This window comes from Vombatus ursinus, unplaced genomic scaffold, assembly GCF_900497805.2.
Source record: "Vombatus ursinus unplaced genomic scaffold, bare-nosed wombat genome assembly UNPS02014770.1, whole genome shotgun sequence".
Lineage (NCBI taxonomy): Eukaryota > Metazoa > Chordata > Mammalia > Diprotodontia > Vombatidae > Vombatus > Vombatus ursinus.
The window spans coordinates 10,183,514-10,207,523 of NW_020954548.1; the positions used below are offsets into that span (position 1 = coordinate 10,183,514).

General features: G+C 34.5%; 1 protein-coding gene across 3 annotated transcripts in view; it reads right to left on the reverse strand.

Annotated features, from left to right (window-relative positions):
* Window positions 1–6,938: 6,938 nt before the first annotated feature.
* Window positions 6,939–24,010, reverse strand: part of FSD1L (fibronectin type III and SPRY domain containing 1 like) — a 90,690-nt gene continuing 73,618 nt past the window's right edge. The window contains exons 10-13 of one of the 3 annotated variants that reach the window (XM_027862972.1): window positions 20,225–20,325; window positions 19,436–19,687; window positions 14,649–14,737; window positions 6,939–10,449 (exon numbers count right to left, since the gene is read on the reverse strand). In XM_027862972.1, the coding sequence (XP_027718773.1) occupies window positions 10,327–10,449; window positions 14,649–14,737; window positions 19,436–19,687; window positions 20,225–20,325 (565 nt within the window). In that variant the 3' untranslated portion in view covers window positions 6,939–10,326. The remainder of the gene's footprint in view (window positions 10,450–14,648; window positions 14,738–19,435; window positions 19,688–20,224; window positions 20,326–24,010) is intronic. The other 2 variants (XM_027862970.1, XM_027862971.1) reach the window with 2 other exon arrangements.

A 24,010-nucleotide genomic window follows, 5' to 3' on the forward strand; every position in this document is an offset into this window, starting at 1 on the left:
CAAAAGGAGTGGGTACATTATATGACCTCCGAGATCCCTTCCAGCACCAAATATATGAAAACTATAAGTCAAATTTAATAAGATGAAGTTTACTTTAAAGCAAATTGCATTGATATCTTTTGTTTTTAACCTCACCTTCATTTAAAAAAAAACAAACAACTTTCTCTTACCCAGTGAACAATCCCTTTCAAAAAGAAAAAAAAGAATGGTAAGCAAAACTAATCACATGCCAGCAGTCAGATAGTATATGTAATATCCCACCCTCCCCCCAACAGTCCCCAATCTCTGCAAGAAGAGAGGCAGAGTGATGCATTTACTCATTTCTTCTCCAAGGCTTTGGCTTGGTCATTATAATGAAACAACATTGTTTCTTTTTCTTTTTTTTTTTTGTAGTTGTTCTTTCCATTTACATTAATAGTGTATATTGTTTTCCTCCTTATTTTTTATTCCTTCTTATTTTCTGCTTATTTCACTCTTCATCAGTTCATTTAAATATTCCCTCACTTCTTTAAATATTTCAGACTCATTGTTAAAGATGAAAGAGATAAATGTAAAGATCTTTCTATACTCTCTCCCATAGGTTCAATTACTATCTCTACATAGATAGCCCTCAAATTTGTATATCCAGTCAGAACTGTCTTGCATTGCCAGTTTTCCACTGCAAACTTCCACTCTGATGATTCACTGGCATCTCAAAATTAACATTATAGACCTTTCTTCTTTCTATTCAGTCAACCACATTAATTCAGGTACTCATCCCTTCTGCTCTTCATTAGTATACTAGCTTTCTGATCGTCTTCTAGTTTCTCCCCTCTCCAACCATTTGCCGAAAGAATCTTCCTAAGGCATAGATCTTACTATGTAATTTTCCTGTTCAAGAACCTTCAGTGACTATTCAAATCTTTTAAGATAAAATATGAACTCCTTAGCCTAGCTAGTAAGGTACTCCACAGTCTAGCTTCAAGCTGCCTTTCCTGCCTTTTTTTCACATTACTTCCCTTCACCCATTCTGTGTTCCAGTGAAACTGGAGAACTGTCCAAAATTGATATTCTACCTCCTGCTACATGTATCCACTACTGTAATGGATACATACAGTACAGAGCTGGAGTCAGGAAGATCAGCTTTTTTATATTGGTTTTAATGCTCAAATATATGGCAACTTATGTCACTTAACTTCTCTTACTTAGGTATAATTTTCTGATCTTCAGCTTCCCATAATGACAGCTAAATTATATAATGGTAGTAGCACCTACCTATGGGGTTGTGAGCCCCCAGTAAGATAATGGATGTGACTGCTATGTAAACATCAGTTTTCACCATATTTTATTCCCACTGCCACCCTAGAATGTAAGCATCATGAGGGCAGGGAATATTTCAGGTTTTTCCTTCTAACTGGCAGTTTACACACAGGACTCACTGACAATGAGACTAATTATCCATACACAAACGAGGATCACTGGTTTTCAAGTGGACTGTCACTAAAAGATTCAAAGATGTGTATGAAGTTTTCAAGTATGGACACAGGACATTCCACTTACATAATATTTTGATAAGCATCATATAAGATGCTGCCTGTCAGAGATGGGTAGGAACACCAGCCAGCTATGATTTCAGTATATACTACTGACTTTTGAAAACTCGGGTGTTCAATAATAACTAGCATTTATAAAAAGGGCTTTAAGATTTGCAAAGTGCTTTACATCTGTTACCACATTTAATCCTCAAAACATCACTACGAGATAGGTGCTATTAACCCCATTGTACAGATGAGGAAATTGAGGCTGAGCAAGTGACTTGCCATGGTTCACATAGCTAGAAAGTATTTTGAGGCAGGATCTGAAGTCAAGTTTTCCTGTCCAGTCCAGTACTCCATCTACTTTAGCTGCCCCAGAATCCAAAGTAATGGTGAAGCCTCTAGAATGGATAAAGGTTATCTGCAATACCCAGGGCTGGGCTACGGTCAGGTGAATATATTGAAGCAAGTGTATGATGAATGGCTGTGAAAAGCAATATAAGCTATGAAGTGGAACAAAGCTCAGCTTCATTCTTGAGCTTCATTCCTTAGAGAGCACACTACTGTTGAGACAATAGCAGAATTTAGAATTCTGCAGTGGAGTGCAATATTGGCCTGTAACTGATCCCACATATGGCATCAGAAAATAGTTGGTGCCATACAAGGCATTTTGCACTTTGGCCATAAAAGTTCAAATGATAACTTGACATTTGTGTCAAGGAAAGTGTTGTGAGCTAGTAAAAAACATTTCAATGGCCCAAAATGGCAACAGACATCCTTAAGAAGCGAAAGACTTGTGCCCAAGGTATTAAAAAAATGTTACTACTTGGGTTGCATGCTTGGGAGATTATAAATATCAAAAAGCCATTGTAGCTTTGTGGATAGCCTTTTTACTTCTGAGAGAGAAAAAATATAAACACTATACTAGTAGTCACTTACCATTTCTCCTTGTATGCACAAACATCCCCAACCAGCAACTAAAAAGGTAAGTTACTATGGTGTCGTAGGACAAGTTTTTGTCTATATATGTCTTCCCTGACAGGATCCTTTCTGACAAAGGTAGAAACTTTGAAGCAAACTACCTAAGGAGTGTTAGCTATATAAATAAAACAAATTCAGCTGAAATTGGAAAAGAATTGGGAAATCAGAAGAAAAAATCTTTGTGGAAAATTTCTCTAATAAAGGTCTCATTTAAGATACACAGGGAACTTACACAAATTTCTTTTTTTCCCCTTTGGTGAGGTAACTGGGGTTAAGTGACTTGCCCAGAGTCACACAGCTAGCAAGTGTTATGTGTCTGAGGCCGGATTTGAACTCAGATCCTCCTGACTCTAGGGCCAGTGCTCTATCCACTGCACCACCTAGCTGCCCCTCACAAATTTCTAAGAGTCATTTCCCAATTGAAAAATCATCAAAGGATATGAATAGGCAGTTTTCAGAGGAAATCTAAGCAATCAATAGCTATATGAAAGAATGCTATAAATTACTAATAGAGAAATGCAAATTACAACTTTTTTTAATTGCAACTTTGCAAATTACAATTTTGAAGTATGACCTCATACCCACTGGATTAGCAAAGTTGACAAAAAAAAAAGGAACATTACAAATGCTGCATGAAAGGGCTGTAGGAAAACAGATACATCAGTGCACTGTTGGTGAAATTGTGAACTGGTCCAGCTTTTCTGGAAAGCAATTTGGAATTATGTCCCAAAACCCAGTAAACCATTCATGGCCCTTGACCAAGAGATGACACTACTCAGTCTACACCCTAAAGAGATCAAAGAAAAAGGAAAAGGATCCATATGTATAAAAATATTTATAACAGCTCTTTTCATGGTGGCAAAGAACTAGAAAGTGAGGGGCTGCCTATCAACTGGGGAATGGCTGAACAACTCATGAAATATGAATGTGATGGAATACTATTATGTTGTAAAAATGATGGAGGGGATGGCTTCAGAAAAAAATGAGAAAACTTACATGAACTGATGCAAAGTGAAGTGAGCAGAACCAGAACAATTTACACAATAAAAATACTGTATAGACAATTTTAAAAGACTTAGGGATTCTGATCAACACAATGACCAATCACAAGTCCAGAGGATTCATAATGAAACATGCTACCTACCTCCAAACAGAGAAATGATGGACTCATTAAGTGCCAATTGAGGCACACACACACGTGTATATATACATGTGTGTATATGTGTATGCACACATACACACACACTATATATAATATACAAATCATGATTAATGAGGGAATTTTTTTGCTTGACTATATTGGTTTGTAATGTATTTGTGTGTATGTGTGCTTTCTCGATGGAGGGTGGGAGGTTGAAATGAAAGAATTCAGAGCAGAAAATAAAATTGAATTTTTTTTCTTAAAAAGAAAGTATTGACTCTGGCAAGAATCAGATTCTAGAACTATACCCTACCATCCTCAGGGAGACCCACAGCCTAACTGTTTTAATCTCTTAATACTGAACATGTTGGAGATTTTGAGATTTAAACAAAAGGCCCAGTGGAATCAACATGTGGAGTTTTCAATGGTTTGGAGTCTCAGAAGGTGGAGTAAACTCATATTCAATATATCTCCTGACTAAAAGATCAGGTGAAAAAGAACTGTTGCCTAACTATGGCCTCAGCTCAGAAAACACTCTGGTAGAAACCAATGACAGCCTTGAATGTGGGCAATAAAAATTCTATTCCACTTGTACAATGCAACAGTAAGTACATTGGTGCAGTATAGAAGAGCAGTAGGCTATTCATTTACTCATGTTGTTATTCAGATTAAGGCACCTGGGAATCTGTGCTTCGCTATTTGTTGTTTATAGAGTAATTGACAAGAATGTTAAAGGCATAGATGCTATGCTTATTAAATCTGAAGATGAACAGGCTATGAAAGATAACTAACATGGTGTACATCAGCAGCCAGAAAGACTCTGACAGACTAGAACGTTGGGCCAAACCAAATAAGATTAAATGTAATAGGGATGAATGTAAAATTTTACACTTGGGTTAAAAATAGAAACTACCCAAGTACAAATTAGGGGAGGCATGGTGAGACGTTTGTCTGAAAAAAGTCTGAGGGTTTTGGCAAACTAAAAAATTAATGAGCAATCTATGTTATGGCAGCAAAAAAGCTAATACGATATTGGGCTGCTTTAAGAGGTATGGCTTTCAGGAATAGCTCCACCACACAATACCCCATTTCCTCTCATCAGTCCACTTTTGGAGTAACAATTTTAGGTAACATTTTAAGACAATGAAAAGCTTGAGTGTCAAGAGGAAGGGAATCAGGATGGTGAAGGGCTTTGATCTCATGTCATGAAGATTGTTTGAAGAAAATGAGTATGTTTAGCTTAGAGAATTCTAATATGAAGTGTTGTCATTTTGGAAGAGGAATTAGACTTCCTCTACTTGGTCCCAAAGAACATAATTAGAAGTGATGGGTAGAATTTAGGATCAATATCAGGAAAAACATTCTTGCAATGGAGCTATCCAAAAAGTGGAATGGGCTGCCTCAAGAAGAACTGAATTCTCCCTTATAGGTCTTCAAACAAGGGATTGATGTCCTCTTGTCCAATATGTTGTAAGAGACTATTTTCAAGTATGAGTTAAATTAGATGGCTGTTGAAGTCCCTTCTAACTGTGATTTATTAACTATTAATATAGATGATGTTTTATAGTTGTGGGACAAGTCCTGATTTAGGTAATAAATGACTTATAAAGGCAGAGGCAGAGGCAGAGGTAAAGGCAAAACCAAAATGAAATAAATGTTCAAAACATTTTTAAGATCTTTCTTATGTTTCAGCTATACTTACAATTTGTTTTCAATTTCTCTAACACCTTAGAAAATAATGCCAAGACAGAATCCATTTTCAAAGTCTGCTTTTAAGTAGTCCACCATCTTTGAAAAAGTTAGATCATGTAAATGTAAAATACTAACATAAATGTAAAATATTAACATTTCCTGTCCAGACATAGCCTTGACTCAAACCCAGATTCTTCTGATATTGTGTTCAATGTGTTTCCATTACCCAGTGTTGAACAGGTGTTTGTACTGCATGGCAGTGTTAGGATCAAATACAGGTGCCATGAACCCCAAGTCCAGTGCTCTTTCCACACTGCATAAACAAATTTTAAGAAGCAAGACCCAAGTTATGGGTATAATGCAGTCAGTTATTTTTTTACTTTATTCCACACATGGTTATGAATATAATAATTTATAATATTAATGAGCAACGCTTACTAAAGATCTAAGGCATTATACTAAACCCAAGACCAAATATCAGAATTTGTTCAGGACATTTTATCAAATGTATTCAAGTGATGTAATAATGAGTATATTTTCAAATATAGATTTATATAAACTTGAAATTTTGTATATACGCTGAGTATTATATCCGGAAATATAATTGTAAACTTTATTATGCAGGAAAATAAAACAATGCTTGGGAAATTAAGTGATTTGATTAAATGAATAGTTTAGATAACAATAGTAGGCCACTGGATTTATATATGAAAGAGATCTTAGAAATCATCTAGTACAGTGTGCTGCAATGATAAGAATGCCAAATTTGTTTTCAATGGACTAAAGTATGTAGATAGGCCCTGTCATTTGCTACCTATGTGATGTTGAGTAAGTCCCTTGATCCTTCTGGGACTAAGTGTCCTATTTATAAAATGAAGGGAGTGAAATAGATGACTTCTACAATTTTTCTCAACTCCAAATAGGTTCAAATGCCTTCATTTTATACAAACTGACTAAAGAAAAGACATAACTTGTCCAACACCCCATAAGTATTAGAGCTGGATGAGATAATGTATATTGATAACTGATTTTCAAGGAATTTTAATATACTGATATACACATGAACATAATTTAGTCTTTCACTGATGATTCAGGAAGTTTTCAGCTTTGGGCAGTACTTTAGGGGCATCATTACCATTGAACAGTACTACAGAAAAATTCTGGTATTTGGATTCTGGATAAATGAACATCTACATTTCCAAAAAATAATGACATGACAACAGAAGGCAGGAAAATGTACATGAGAGGTTTGATATGAGTTATTTTTAAAGTTCCATCAACTCTGTTCAAACATGAAAACAAATTACTCATACTATTTTGAAAGTGAGGACCTTTTCATACAACTGAGCAGCAGTTTTATAATAATTTTGCAATTTTTCCAATGCAAAATAATAATCAACCAAAGACTCTATGTAGAAAGTACTTTCCTATAAGGAATTTTTAAAAAACTAATGCAATTTATATGTTTTAAAAACACATACTAAAAATATGAACTGAAAAATCAGACTTCTTTTTAGTCTGGTATTATATGATTTATGATAGTGTAGCTAGCATGTAATTCTACTCTTTCCATTTCCAGAATTATTGGAAATTTAGGTATTTCATACTGTTTTAAAAGAGAAATTAACCAATAACTCATTTTACAGAAAAAAGAGTGAAAAGTGGAGCATAAAAGCAATGAGATAAAACATTAACTTTATCTAAATTGTTATATTAAAAATAATTATCCTCATTTATTTTTTTAAACACCTAGGATTAGACACAAAAGGAAAGTCACAGGACATTATACATGCTTTAATTCTGTAAATAGGTAAATAAAAGCAAACTCATTTGTCACTTTTGACAATCACACCTGGAAAAGCAATGCTGCTTACATACTGTATTCAAGCTGACCAATCCCAGCTTTACTCAAATAATGCCGGTCAGTTTATTTGTCCAAACAGTATAACGACTTTCAATAAATCCCAACTCCAGAAAGATATGCCTCAATAGTGCCTTTATTCATTCTCTAGCATCTGGAACTTCTAAAGCATCCTTTAACAATTTATATTAACTCACAAAGTGCAAGAAACACAAATAATTATGAAATACTGCACAGGAATATACTTGCACATAGAGTTAGAAATCATATAACATAGGTCAGAGTGTCAAATTTCAATCTAAAAATGTTCTTATCTAAAGTGCTTAAGGCAACTCCTTCATTTCTTTCTCTAGTTTATTAAAAACAGAAATAGGATTTAAAAGTTCAGGGGGCTAAGAGATCCAAAATAACATAATTTAGTAATGCCTCATATATTAGTTTCGGTTCATCTCCCATACATTTCCAATATAGAAATCAATCTTGTTTCAGTTTTCAAAATAAAGACCAGAATGAGCATACAATTTAAAAAGGAGCTCTGAAAAGGAACTCATAGAAGATCCATACAGACACATTCTGGACTTCAAATTTAATTTTTAAAAAAAGCATAGCAAAAGCCTAACTGTACATTTTATGGTAATAGTAGAGGTAATAATAGGAAGTGTTCCACATGTGAGGGGAGAAATAGAATACTGGATTTACGAAATTCATTTTCTTACTAAAAAATCCTCTGAGATATTAGATATTATACAAGTTTTTATCAATAGTAAACTTTTTCCAGGGAAATTTATAAGATTCTCCTCTCAATGATTTTGATATGAAGAGTGTCAAGATGAGGACATTAACACATGCAAGAACCTTAAATACTGAATCCTTCTCCCCATTCCCATCCTTTAAAAAAGTCCTTATAGCAATACAACAAAATGTTCCCTGGTTTGAGTACTATCAGTTAAAACTGTGTGGGGCACTGGGAAAATTTAGAAGGCACTGAATTAGCCAGATGATATCACCATAATGAGACATTCTTGTAAAAAAAATCAGAAAAGAATTTTTGGCTTTTTCTGTATAATAACTACCAAGACACACTCTACTTAGCCACTGCCATAAACAACAGATTGACCAATGGATTTTTGTTTTAGGGTTTGCTTTTGGCAAATGAAACTGAATTCTTTGTTGTTTCGAAAGTTCTCTTGTAGTCCCTCAAAATTAAGTTAAGCATAGTACATTCTTTTCAAATTGTGCCAAAAGAAATGGAAAGAAACCAGAAGAAAAGTGCTTTGAGAACTAGCATTATCTATGTTCACATTTTAAAATATCCTTGTCTTCCTCATGCTCAACTATTATCTATCCTTAAAACCATCTGACATCAGGTCAGATATATATATTATCTTCTATTACTACTATACATAACTAGACAGAATAATATCCTTCATTTACATTCATTGTATAGAGAGTAAAACAGAACACCCTGCATGTAAGTACTATGCTTTTATTGAGAGAATACTATATGTAAAGCATCATGATGCTTTCTCTAGTGATCAACACAAAGGAATTTAAAGAATAGAAGGTAACGTCCTGGGGGAGAAGCTCTAACACCCTAAGATATTTGAAATGAGAATAAAAGTTTAAAAAAATCAACATTTCAAAACCAGGGAAAATACATATTCAGGTTTTTAAGTGGTTAAAAAAAGTTCATATACTATTTCATTTACTGCCATTTTTGTTTAATTCCAAGGGACTTATATTTCAAGTTTACTTTGTCTTATAATTTTTATTGCCCTCACTGGACATACTTTTTATTCAGTGTTCAATATGCTGTCATTAAGTGTACATAAACTCTTGAAGAGTTGTACCCACTTTAGATTATAAAGAACAAAAGAATTTGCACCAAAATTGTCTCTAAGCTGTCTTATTTGAAATAATTAGAGGTACAAATTGTTTCAGAGATGTGTGGATTCTTTTTACAAACTATTTCAGGCCACTTATATTTTATTAGTGAACACATGTAAATATAATTTTAGTAAAAAAAACAATAAGTACAGCATTCCTAAAGGAATGAATGGCAAGCACTTTCTGTATTAATTTTTCTCTCCTCTTTTATACAAGCTTGAACTAGAATGGCCTTTACAAATAATTTTGTTTTATGGGTTGCAAAGTTTAATACATTGTTTTAACCTTACTATAAAACCTTAAATCAATAAAATACCTCAAAATCCAATTGCAAATTTATTACAGATTTAACTTAGGTAGGAAATATCAGAAAACACTATGTAAAAGCCCTTAAAAAACCATCCATTGTCCAAATTGACCTACAAAAGGAAGTCTAGTTGAACATCATAGCATGATAAGGAAAATCCCTGTAGAAGATTATAAGAACTAGTGCAAAATGAAATCTCTTAAACACCTGTCCAATCTGGGTCAAGTCACAAGAAAAATGTAAATTTTCTCTTAGCATTGTGCCAGTTTGGATAGATACACAAAGAAGAGAGAAGGGGAAGGAAGAGGAGCCTGATCTATTCAACATATAAAGCAAGAAGAAAAAAAGCCAAAACCCTATTCATTTCCAAATTAAGGGGGAAAAATGTTAAAGTTATTGTAGAAGAGTCTTTTTGGCATTCTCAACAGTCTCAAACAGTATAAAACTTATAAGGGCTGAAAGTTGTTTAAAGCTTCAGTCTGGGAACTAAAAGTCTTTCTTTTCTGAAGAATCACAAAATTAAGAAAAGAAAAGCATAGGAAAGCTGAAAAATTATTTTTGTCAATTAAGTAGTAAACCTTCCTAACCAAGGCTATTCCTGCCTTTGGAATCCTATGTATAAACAAATAGAAGAACCAACAAAATATCCAGAAAACTAAAAATCAGTTTTCTTCTAAAATAAAAAGACACTGTCATTTTCACCTTCACCTATTGTTCAGAAAGTCAATCCCTAATATTTATAACTGCTTCTATAGGATTTCACAGTAGGTTCCTGCTAATACTTCATTCCAGAAGCTTAATGTTAACAGTATCAAGGCCTTAAAAGCAGCAGAGGGCAGCAAATCCAAATGGTTAATCCATTGCTCATAAGCATCTGTGATTAGAAACTGCACAGAAAAAAATACCAAAATAAAAATAGAAGTAAACATTTCTTGAGGTGATATTACTGCATAGCATTGTTCAGGCTGCTAGTTGAACCACTCATTCCGTTTTCATGTTTCTGTAGTGTTTTCACAGCACTTGGAACCTGTAATCCAGTACTCAAAGAAAGTCTACCACACCAGACCTAGAAAAGATTATAAAACAGCTGCGATCAGATTTCAAATTAAGTCAAAACTTATTTTTTTTTTAAATTCCATTTGAAAAATCAAAACAATATACTAATATAATTTGCTGCCAAATATTATAATAAAACAACCTATTGTGCAGGAGTCCTGGACTAATATAGGAAATTAGTTTATCTTTTTTCATAAATAGTAGTTATTGATACTAGCCTGAAACAGAGGTGTGTGGAAATGAAACTTAGTTGCTTTCATCATCCCAGCAAAACAGCAAGAAGAGAAATGGAAGAGGGCTAAGATTTTGTGGGACAGCATATAAAGCTTCTAGAGAGCCTTAGAACTTATGACTAAGGCATAAGCCACAAGCTATCACTATCACCCTCGGCCTTTAGGCCCTAAGTAAGGTTGTATCATTAGTTCTTTATACTCAAATTATGCATAAGGTATCAATCATGACAGATGTTCATAGGCAGAGAACTGTCTGAGATCAGTGTCTCATAACAGTGACCTGGTCCCAGTATGCAGTTAATATTCCTTGAACTGAATTGTTTATATAAGAAGCTTCTATTATCAGAGCAAATTCCCTTCAATTTAAAAAACTTGTTACAAAAGTTTTTTCTACATTATTTGACTAATGATCAGAAACATTTTGTGATCTTCTAAAAAATACTTTAGTTACACTACTAAATCGCAAATTATGCTGGTTGAGGGAAGGGAATATATATAAAAAGCATAGATTTTGTTACTTTTAATTTTCTAGTAACATTGTAAATTTGAATTCATACAGGTTTAATGAAAATTAAAATGGACCAGAGTTTCAGGCCAGTAAACACAGATGAAAGTCAAAAGAACTTAATAATGAAAATATACATAGAAAGTTAAAACTAATGATGAAAAACATTTAAACAAGGGTGCTTCTAAACAGGGGTTCTTAACCTAGGGTCTGTGGACTTTTTTTTTTTTTTTTTTGGTGAGGCAATTGGGGTTAAGTGACTTGCCCAGGGTCATACAGCTAGTAAGTGTTAAGTGTCTGGTCTGAAGTCAGATGTGAATTCAGGTCCTCCTGACTCCAGATCCAGTGCTATATCCATGGCGCCACCTCGCTGCCCCTGTTGACTTATTTTAAAGAAATATTTTGATAATTTAATTTCAATACAATTCCTTTCCTTAGTAATCCTATATATTTTATTTTATACATTTAAAATTATTATTATAAGAAAGGGGTCCATGCTTCGCCAGACTGCCAAAGGAGTCCATGACATACAAAAAAGTTAAGAACCTATACAAAATGACTAATGTGGACAGTTTTACATGATTGCATATATATAACCTATATCAGATTGCTTACCATCTCAAGGAAGGAGAAGGGAAGGAGGGGGAGAGAAGGAAGGAGGGATTGAATTTGGAACTCAAAACTTTAAAGAATGTTAAAAATTGTTTTAACATGTAATTGGGGGAAATAAAATATTATTTTTTTTAAAGTTAAAAGCCCCTGCTCTAAAGAGATATTGAGTACTGGCAACATAAATTATATCATTAGTTGTTTTAACATTTATTGAGAACAGTAAAACAGATATTCTGCTAAGACTCTAGCTTGTAAAATCCACAACTGTGAAATTAGTGTTCTTCACTTTTGCCAACAGGCTATATTTAAAAATATGTTTATTTAAAAATTACATATGCTGTACATTCTCTTAACAGATAGTTGTTCACAAAAAAAGGCTAAAAAAAACCATACCCTAGATATAAAGAATCATCCTCAGAGGACACCTAGAACAACCCATCTGTGAATTAAAATCCCCTCTAAAACATCTCCAACAAATTGTCATCCAACTCATGTTTTAACACATCTAGCAAGACATCTTCATCCAATTGTTAAGATACTAGAAAATTCCCTGGCTGACAGGAACTAACAGGACTCATCACCTATGCTAATGAGAAATTTTTTAATGGCAAACAAAACAATGAGATTGTTTTAAATTATTCCCACAGTATTATAAATTTTCATTTCAATCAAATCTATATTCATGCTTTTAAAAATCTGTTTTTATAGAATTTTACACATTTTCTCTATAAGACAGAATTTTCTATAAGGTATTTGACAAAAGAATAAAAAGGAAATATAGGTACTAATATACATATAAATATATGTCTATTCATAGATACCTAATTCTAGTTGAAATTTGAACATATAGGAAAGAGGAAACTATCAAGAAATCATATCATAACCTTGTATAGTTGTATAGATTAATGATCTAAAAAAGTGGGCTTTTCTGACACCAAATTTATGTAAAACAAATGAACAACATACAAAAACCCACAAAAATACTTCAACACTGAAGTTCAGTGATTCTTTGGTAAACACTCTCACATAAATAGCACTACATGAACCACTGTGTGAGAGATGCAGGCTAGATAATGGGCAAGGTGGATTCAAAATAAATTGTAAGACCAGACCGAAAGATTAGTTAGTAAAGGACTGATACATCAATCTGAAGGGATATCTCTGGTGTAATGCTCCAGGCATATGATACTGGCTCTGTGTTAATCAACATTTTTAATGAATGACACAGATGAAATTACAAACTACGATCTGATTATATCTGCAAATTATACAATATATAGCTAATGTTAGATGACAGAGTAAGAATTAAAAAGTTAACTAAATTTTTAGAAAAGTTTAGAAGATTCTAATCTTAATGATTATGATATAAGGAAGGTCAAGATGAGGATGTTAACATGTAAAAGAATCTTATGCATCAAAACTCTTTTCCCTATTCCTCCTATTAAAACAGCCTTTATTAATATGATGTACTGCCTTGCTTGAATATCATCATTTGGAATTTTATGGGACATTAGGCTATAACATATTTAGAGGTAGAAGACACTGAAAAAAACTGATGGCACTATAACAATACATGACACAGTCCAGTTTAAAAACAACAACAACCTTTACTATACAAGAACTTTTGGCTCCATCTGTGTCACAATGGCCTAGACATTCCACTTAGCTGTCACCATTAAGAACAGCTTGAACACTGGATTACTGTTCTGGGGTTTGCTTCTAGGAAACAGAGGTGTAGTTTTTTCATAGGTTCTCTGATAGCCTCTAAACGTAACTAGAACATAGATTACACTACTAGATATATGCTCCAAAGAAGTTTCATATACACCAAAATATTCATAGCAGGCTTCTTGTGGTAGCAAAGAAAAATAAAGTAAACATTCATAGTGTCAAGAATAGCTAAATAAATTCTGGTACCGAAGTGTGATGGAATATTATTGTGCTATAAGAAACAATGAATATGAAGAATTTAGAGAAGCATGGGAAGTCTTATGGGAGCTCATGTGGAATGAAGTTAGCAGAACCAGAAAAATAATAAACACAATCACCAACATAAATGGAAGAAATTTGTAAAATGAAATATTATGTAATTATAATGACCAAAACTGTCCCTAACATACCAATTTCCCTTCTTTACAGATACTGTCAGACTCACTTAATCAGGGGAGGGAGTGTGTGTGTGTCAAATTTTTGCTGAGCTGCTTTCTTTTCTTTTTCTTTTTTTGTTACAAGGGATGGTTCAATGAACAGAGGAGAGGAAGAAGATATATTCAGAAATAAAAGTTATGTAAAAACCAAAGATATCAATTAAGTTCTTTTTTAAAGAACATAGTAACACTTTTTTTTAAACTACACTGTGAGAAATGGCAATCAGAAGGTTAGTGCCTTGAGAGCTAGGACTAGCTATGTTTACACAGGTGAAGAGTTCTACAGAATAGTTCCCTAAGAGCAAAGTTAAGAAGCAGATTATGAGTTATTCCTATGAGAGCAGTTTTTGACACAACTGGAGCTACTGTGGTGGATTCTTGGCCCATGATGAACCCAACATTTTAAAATTACAGGGCCTAAAGGGGGAAGAAAATGAGAAGGCAGGAAAATGGCGACAGGTAGGCAGTTTAATAGTAACAAGATTTTCAGGAATGTTCAGAAGCACTCCAAAACTGGAAGCTGAAATCACTACGATCTGATAAAGAAACACATAAATGTCACTTATGGGACACATTCTTAGCTGAATATTAAAAACTGGTGCTCTCAGCATAGACACAATCATGTATCACAGAGAAAGTGGATCTACTCCACTGAATAATGAAACACAAGTTATTTTTCTTAAAGTTGCCAAATGAAAATATAAATACTGACCATGAAACCAGGGAGCACTGGTTGTGTAAATTTTGTTTTAAAAGAATACAATAATTGCTTTGAGGCTGCATTGTAGAAGGACAGTTGACCTGAAACAAAAAAAATTTTAAAAGCTCAGTTACAGAAAAGAAAACCAACCCCAATCCCAAAACAACCAGGGGGAAAATAATCTCAAAATATAGTGGTCTAACACTGGAAATTAAATACTTATTAACAATATAATTGTTTCTCTAAAAATTGTAATGGACTGGATTCTGAATATTAATGACAGCTCTTGTGTTACAAATATCAATAACAAAATATCTGAGTAAATGTTTACATCTGAAGTCTCTAAGAATCTGATATGATTTGACCATTAGAACTCACTACTTGAACACTTGTACTCTAAGCTCACTTTCAAGTCCAAGTGTTTATAAACAAGACAAGAAGAAACATTAAGAAAGCAAGGGAATGTGAAAAAATGACATAACTTGTTTAGTTTCTCTGATATTTAAGTGGATACTTCTCAGCCTAGCTCAAGAGTCCTCTATTATTGTCTCCTGGCTTAATTTACTTAACCATCACTTTCTTTACTGATTGATACCATCTACTCACACCCAATCCTTATAATCTATATAACCCAGATTCACCTCGCTCCCCTCTTATTTCCAACACACTTCTTTTAATCTTATTTTCAACTGACATCATCTTCCTCTTATTCTCAACCAATCCAAATCTTGTCTTTAAAATCTTAGCTTAAAAACCAAACAAAACCCAAAACACCTCTTCAATGAAACTTTCTCTTTCATTATCCTTAGATTGCAATGCTCATTTCTTAAATAGGACAGTGACTATAAAGATTCATGGGGCAGCTAGGTGGTGCAGTGGACAGAGCATTGGGTTTGGAATCAGGAAGACTCATCTTCCTAAGTTCAAATCTGGCCTTAGACACTTACTAGCTGTATGACTCTGGGCAAGTCACTTAACCCTGTTTGCCTCAGTTTCCTCATCTGTAAAATGAGCTGGAGAAGGAAATGGCAAACTACTCCAGTATCTTTGCCAAAAAAAAAAACCAAAATGGGATCACAGAAAGTCAGACATGACTGAAATGACTCAACAGCAACAAAAAAGTATTCACAGAAAGAGCTGAAAGGAATTTGACAAGATCATCCAATCCAATGCTTCATTTCTTCAAATGAAGAAACTGAGTCACATAGCCAATAAGTGGCAGAACTGGGACTAATACCCAGGTCTACTGCTCTGAATTCAATGCTTTTTCCATTGCTTTACGTGGCCTTACAAATGTCTTCATATACTGTATAAAATTACTCTACTTATTTTAATATTTTTTCCCCTTACAATAGGTTCCTTGAAAGAAGCCTTCTATTTTTGTTATCAATTATCATATCTCCCACAGCACTTTGTACAGTAATGGACACAGGAATAGGTATTCCAAAAAGTTTCTTCTGTCTCATTTGGAAGGAGACAAGATGAAAAGCCTTTTTATTTATTATTATTCTAGCTGGCAAGCAATTACACTCAACCCCTCTAGAGCATATGATACTAACTGCCACTCCCTCCTCTTTGAAATTTTCCTTTCCTTGGCTTCATGACACTACACTTTCCCATTTCTCCTATTTAGAAAGCAACTGCTTCTATTCCCTTTGCTTTTCTTATTGCTTCTCTCAGCCCCTGAGAGTACCTGGCCCCCCAAAGCTTGGTCCTCTACTTTCTCATCTCCCTACATTTACTCTATCAGAATGACCTCATCGATCTCATGGCTTCAAATTAACAAATTAACAAATTCATACATCCTGAATCTCAATTTCTCACCTAAGTACCATATTTCTGACTATCTGAAAAATAGGTTTGCCAGCCTAGCTGAAGCTACAAGACATCCTGAGGCAAAGATAGGAGGCAGCATATGCCAGGCAAATAAAAAACCCTAAATCTAAGAGCCTTCAGAAGATCAATGTTTCCAGTACAGTGCCCACAGCCATCTTCCAGGAAGCAACTACTATAGAGATATAGGATGGCAGCTGCTCCGACAAATGCCACAGCTACTAAAGACCCAGAAAAGAAAGTTCTTTCCACTAAAGTCCCTGACAATGTCAAACGATTCAATATCAAAATCGGATATGATTTTATCAGTGAAATGACATAAAAGAAGAGGCATTATCATCTGCTTTGCCATTGCACCCAAAGAAACATGGAATTTTTCCATATGACTTGTAGCTGAAGCCTTCTGTATTTGTTGTCTCCCCTTACAGACTGTGAGGGGAAAGTCCTGAGAACAGGACTTTCTGTTTAGTTGTATTTCCAGCATTTAGCACAGAGCTTTGCACACAGTAAGTGTTTAGTAAGTGCTTTTTTCATTCATTCCTAAAAGGTATCTTTGTCACCTCAAAAATAACATGTTAAACCATAGCAGACGAAATGCTATGCTACAAAAATCAGAAGACATGTATATGTGGGTAAGGAAGAACAGAAATAGGGAAGTTTTAAAGGGGGAAAAGAGGGAAAGATAATGAGTTGTTTTGGATATGTTGATTCTGAAATTTCTCTGGGATATCTACATAGACTATCCGACAGGTAATTGGTGATGTGGGACGGAAGTTCAAGGGGGAGAGGGTTTGCCTAAATGACTGCTGTATATCTCTGTCTGTAAATCCCATAGCTACCTCACACTCAAAATGTCCAAAACTTATCCTGATGACTAATCGTTTCCCATTGATTCCTAAACTCATTCTTCTTTACTAACTTATCAAATTTTGTGCATGGCACCATCATTCATCCAAAGAGAACTTGCAATTCTTCAATATCACTCACCATACTCTCCTAATCCACATCAATTGCCAAGTCTTGTCAATTCTACATTTTCAACTTCCCATGAATCCATTTCCTTCTCCTTATTCACATCCCTCCTAGTTAAGGCTCACGTTACCTCCAGACTGAGCTTCTGCAACAATCTCTTAACCGTCTCTCTACATACATCTTTTCTTCTCTCTAATCCATCTGCTACATAGTTGTTAAATTGATATTCTTAGAGCAAAGTCTGATTCTATCATTCCTCTGCTCAAGAAGCTTCAGCGGCTCCCTTACTGCCTCTAGAATAAACATAAAACTCCTCTCATTGGCATTTAAAGTCTTTCATTATCTGGTTTCAACCTATTTTTCCAAACTGAGTATATAGTATCTCTTCTTATATATTCTAGTCAACCTGGTCTATCTACTGGTCTTTGTACATGGCATTCCATCACCTATCTCCACAATGACTCCCTTGCCAGAAATGCTCTCCCCATCTCTCATCTCTGACTCTTAGATGAAGGTTCCTTAAGGTTCAGCTCAAGTGCCACCTACTTAAAGAGACCATTTTTGGACTCCCCCTCAAGTGTTAGTACTCCCCCTCCCCAAATAACTTTGTATTTATTTCCCATATGTAATGAAGCACATTTTACACACAGCGGTTAGGTCCTAAAATCAACACATAAGATGAAAATTGCATACATATTTACCATCTCTCAAATTTCGTAAATCACCCACAAAGTAATGTAAATTATTGTAGCCACTAGTAGTGGTACTGCATTCCCCCAAAGATCCTGTTGCCCACTCCCAAAAGGGAAAGGAGGGTACATCCAGCTAAGATTGTGCCTAGTTCTATACCATACCTTAGAGCCAATTCTTATACTTAAGTTATAAAACCTGCTTGACAACTTCCTTTATTGTGTGTGTGTGTGTGTATGTGTGCGCGTGAGCACACGCGTGTGCATGCAAGGATACTTTTGAGAAGGGGTGAAATGAGAGAAGTTCAGGAGTTGAGGTGACTCTGAACTCAAGTTAAGCCCTTTCCAGTGGATGTTGAATGGGAGTAGGCAAGAAATGAACATAGTAGATGAGATACAGGCAATGTGTGGTATATGAAAGACCTAATCCCTCGTCCTACTCAATGATACTTGGTAAACTGATAAATACTAAAGCATGAAAAAAAATTTCTACACATGTAATACTTTAAAATACATTGAAGCATAAGCACCATTATAGTTGACCTGAATTATTAACAGAACAATTCTAAGCATTCAGACCAAAAATATTCAGTAAAGCAGGTAGAAAAATAATTAATTATCAGTCTAAACATTTCTGGCTCTTTTGATCCGTATAGTCATGGTTCTAAGTCCTCACTATATCTTCTCTGCTTTATATAGCAGAAAGCATTTCATCAGTGCAGGTTTAGAAAAAGTACTGTCTGTCAGAGAGACTACAGAACTAATGCTTCCATAGGATGAATGAACTAGACTAGATGAATTCTTTTAACTCTATGAGTTTTACAGCTTGCATTTTAGTATATTTTATGCTTTACAAAACACTTTATGTAAAAGACTTTCATAAGGGAGGAATGGTGTTATTTCCATTTTGTGGCTGAAGAAACCAAGGCCCAGAAAAGTTAAGTGACATGCTAAGAGTCACACAGTTAATAAATGTTAACACAAATTCAAACTCAGATCCTTTTTGGTTTCAGGATCAATTTTTTTTCGCCTATGCCATGCTGCATCTCTGAATTAAAGAGACATGTTTGGTCAGACATCCTTTGAATAAATGTAAAACACTGCACTTTCATCAAGCTCTGGGAGATCCACCACTTTTCCTGCCTTCTCCAGAAGTAAGTCTTCCAATATATCCCTATGGAGGTTGTGACTTTTTCATAAGTATCACAGAGTATCACAGTAGCAATATAAATATAGCTACAGTCAATTTAAGAGGCACTATTAAAGATTTCTCTGAAAAAAGTGACTATGAAGTTGTAAAATTACCTCCATCAAAATCACAAAACACTCCTATCCTTTCAGGAACAACCACATCTAAAGCTTTGGCTTTATTGTTATGCTTTGCTGCAAAGGTGCTTTGTAGCCAGTTGTTGACATGGATACACCAACTAGTGTTTGTCTTTCCCAACTGGTCAAACTTCCCCAGGGTCTTATACGCTAGTCCCACGCTGTAGGATTTACAGTCTTTCTGGGCTCTGACTTCCCAATAGTGCTGTCCACTTTCAATGGCAGTGTCTCCTGCAAAAGATTAGGAAGGTGAATTTATAGTAAAAAATCTTCCAGAAAAAGACTCTTTTATAGGACTTGTATCCCTTAAAAAATACTTAAACATTCAAGTTGCATAATCTTGATTATAGGGCAATAACCATGGCAATGCATATATACTAAATATATCTAACAAAGAACACCCTCGATACAATTCCAAACAACCACCTGACTTTTGTTACTATAGTTTTCCTACAAATAACTGCAACAGAACTCTTCCATTATTAACAAATGTAAGACCATGCTCAATAAGCACCTCCTGAACATTATTTTGGAAACATGTGCAACATTGTATAATTTCCAGAAGTAATTTTCTAAAGAACAGACAGTAAGTCAATTTGAGGGAATAAATGACAAAATCTGAGGATTTGTAATGGGACGTTTCTATAAAGCTATACATTTGACATGCAAGTGTCTAGGTCCAATTTCACCTGGGTAGAAAGACCATAAGTTTGTTTATACTGCTTCCAACCTATCTAAAACATGATAAAATCTGAAGTTTTACCCTACCCAATACTGTGTATGATTCACCAGTAAAACGATCTCTGCTGCCTCTCATAGATGATGGTCTGGAGCCCACTGAAGTCCGTTTAGGTGATGGTGTACCACTTCTACAAAACAGGAACAGAAAAAAATTATATACGTGGATAAGGATGGGATAAGGATGCTTGATAAAGCACAAAATGTCAGAGCGGGGAATAAAACTCTGAAAGGTTTTCAATTACGCTCATTAGCATCATTTTAGTTGGTCAGAATTGTTAATATGACAATGATAACCATTCCAATAAAAATAATTCAAAACAAAGCAAGTTAAAAAAACTGTTATCATGCAGACTAAACAAAAGTTTAGATTCATATCAGAAAGGGTAAGTAGGAAACAAGATGGAAAAAGACAAAGATAAAGTAAAAGAAGAAAAGATGGCAAATTCACTTTCAAATTGAACAATAATAACTAAAGATACTTCCTTGGCAACTAGATTTTAAATAAATAATATGAGACTGGATATGTTCAAGACATTATGATGGCTACCTGCACAATTTGAGGGAGTGCAAAAATGGATGAGATCACAGATCCATCAAAGTAAGAATGCACCAGGTTCTTTTTCATCATGGGTATAAGTAACCAATTTTTAGTCAAATTAACCTGAAGATTTTTTAAAGCTAAATACATAAACAGCTGCCCTACCTGCATGCTGCAGAAGCATGCTGTATGTGAAACAAGATTGTGCAAAATACTCATAAAATATAGAGCTGAAACAAATGTTAGAAATCATGTGGTATAACCTACTTATTTTACAAATAAAAAGAAAGATGAAAATAACCTACCTAAAAATTATATAGTTAATCAAATGCAAAGGATACAAATTTTATTCTATAGTAGTTGAACTACTGGTAATTTAAGATCCCACCAAACCTCTGGGAGCAATATAATTTACTATTTACTCTCCTACTAATTTTCCAAAAACTCTGACATAATTCCAAAAATAAAAGCCTACAATATTAGAAAGAAAATATTTGTTAATGCTTCCAAAGAATTTCAAAAATTATCATCATGATTGTTTTAGATTATACTACATGACTTCAAAATTCTATATTCTTGATGTTTAACTTGAAGTGATAGGGCTTTTCCCCATAAACACTGCCAGAGTCTTTTTTTGTTTGTTTGTTTCTGAGAAAAACTAAAGTAAAAACACTTCAATATGCTATCCTCCCCTAAGAAAAGTAGCATGGTATAGTGGACAATGTCATCCTGGTGTCTTCCAGAAAGCCTTGGTTTCAAGTCCTACCTCTGACACACACAGGTGTGAACACAAGCAAGTCACTGAACCTCACAGAAGCCCAGACTCATTTCTAAAACTGTAAATGGATGGGTTGCTGATCTACATTAGTGGAGAAAATTTTCACATATAGAGTTGCCTATCTGGTGAAAGAAATCCAAACCCTTCCTCCATCCTTAGAAAAAAATCCTTCACTAAATTCCTAAAAGCTTTGGTGGCACATAAGTAAGCTTGGGTCCTCGATAGCTATATTAGGCAAGGCAAGTCTTACTATTTTACCAAGCAAGAATGGTCTTCAATATGGATCTGGTAATCCAAAAAGCAGCCTAGCAAATTCTTGTGTGTGTGTGTTCTTTTTTGATGTTCATTTTTTAAATTAACAACACTTATTTTTTCTCCCCGTTACCTCTTCCCCATTTCCAATGTATTTTTTCATCAGTATTCCCATTTCATTTTTAAAAAAATTCTGAGCCCTAAATTCTCTCCCTCCCTCCCAGCCCTCTCCCAACCACTGAGAAGGCAAGCAATATGATATCAATTACACATATGAAATCAGGCAAAACATATTTCCATATTATCTAAATCACAAAAAAGCAAGAAAAATAAAGTGAGAAAATTATAATTTAATTTGGACTCAGCTCATTGGTTCTCTCTTGGAAAGTGGTTAATATGAGTCCTTTAGAACTGTCTTAGATCATTATATTGATCAGAGTTGCTAAATTTTTAGCTGATCATCATTACAATATTTCTGTTATTATGTATAATGATGTCCTAGTTCTGCTCACTTCACTCTCTATCAGTTCATATAGCTCTTCCCATCCCACTCATCATTTCTTATAGTACAATACCACTCCATCACAATCATATGTCACAATGTGTTCAGCCATTCCCTGTGCATCCCCTCAATTTCCAATTCTTTACCACCACATGATAAAAAAGAGTTGCTATAAAATTTTTGTACATGTAGGTCGTTTTCTTTTTCCTTTTATCTCTTTGAGGTACAGACTTAATAGTGGTATTGTTGGGTGTATGCACAGTTTTATAGCCCTTTGGGCATAGTTCCAAATTGCCCTCTAGAATGGTTGGATTGGTTCACAATTCCAACAATTCACTAGCATACCTATTTTCCCACATCCCTTCCAGCATTTGTAATTTCTGATAGGCATGAGGTGGTACTTCAGAGTTGTTTTCATTTGCATTTCTCTAATCAATAATGATTTAGAGCATTTTTTCATATGACTACAGAAAGCTTTCTTTTCTTCTTCTGAAAACTACCTGTTCATATCCTTTAACCATTTATCAATTGGGGAATGGCTCTTAGTTTTATAAATTAAGTTCTCTATATTTGAGAAAAGAGGCCTTTATCAGAGAAACTTACTGTAAAATTTTTTTATATTACTTCATTGTTTATGATACCTTTTAGCAAAATGTAGTCTCCCTGCCTATTTCTTTTAATTAGATCTATTTCTGCTTTTGCTTTGTCTAAGATCATGACTGCTACCCTGTCTTTTTTTACTTCAGCTGAAACATAATAAATTCTGTTCCATCTCATTATTTTAACTCTGTGTCTTTCTGTATCAAGTGGGTCTCTTATAAACAATGTTGGATTTTGGTTTCTAATCCATTATGCTATCCACCTTCATTTTATGTGTGAGCTCATCCCATTCATATTCAGTTATTATTGCTATTTCCCCCATCCTATTTTTCTTCTCTCCCCCTTTCTCTTTTTATCCTACCCCTCCTCAAATGTCTGTTTTGCATCTGACCACTGGCTCTTTTAATTCAGCCTCTTTTTTTTATCACCATCCCCCTACACCTTTCTCTTATCTCCTTCCCTTCCTATTTCCCTGTTAAGTAAGATAGATTTCTCTACTCCACTTAATGTAGTATTCCCTTTTGGAACCAAGTCTGATGAGAGTGAGGTTTATACACTGCCTGCCACCCTCCCATTTTCCCCTCCACTGTAAAAGCTCCTCTCTAAGTGCTTTTTCATGTGAGAGAATTTCCCCCATTCTAACCCCTCCTTCCTCCTCCACTTAGTGCATCCTCTTTTCTCACCCCTTCATTATTTCTGGAGATCATTCCAACATAATTGACTCACACCCATAGCCTCTATCTATGTAGATTGCTTCTAACTGCCCTAATAATGATAAAGTCCTTAGAATTACATGTATTTGATCACACATATATAAACTATATCAAATTGCTTACTATCTTAGGGAGGAAATTTGGAACTGAAAATTTTATTTTAAAAAATGAATATTAAAAAAATTTTTAATCCTTCTGGACCAGATTAAAAAAAATTACATGTACTGTCTTCCCATATAGGAATGTATACAATTTAACTCTACTGAGTCTCTTATTTCTCTTTCATGTTTACGTTTTTATGCTTCTCTTGAGTCTTGTGTTTGAATGTCAAAATTTCTATTCAGCTCTGATCATTTCATCAGGAATGCTTGAAAGTCCTCTATTTCATTAAATATCCATTTTCCCCTCGAAGGATTTACTCAGTTTTGCT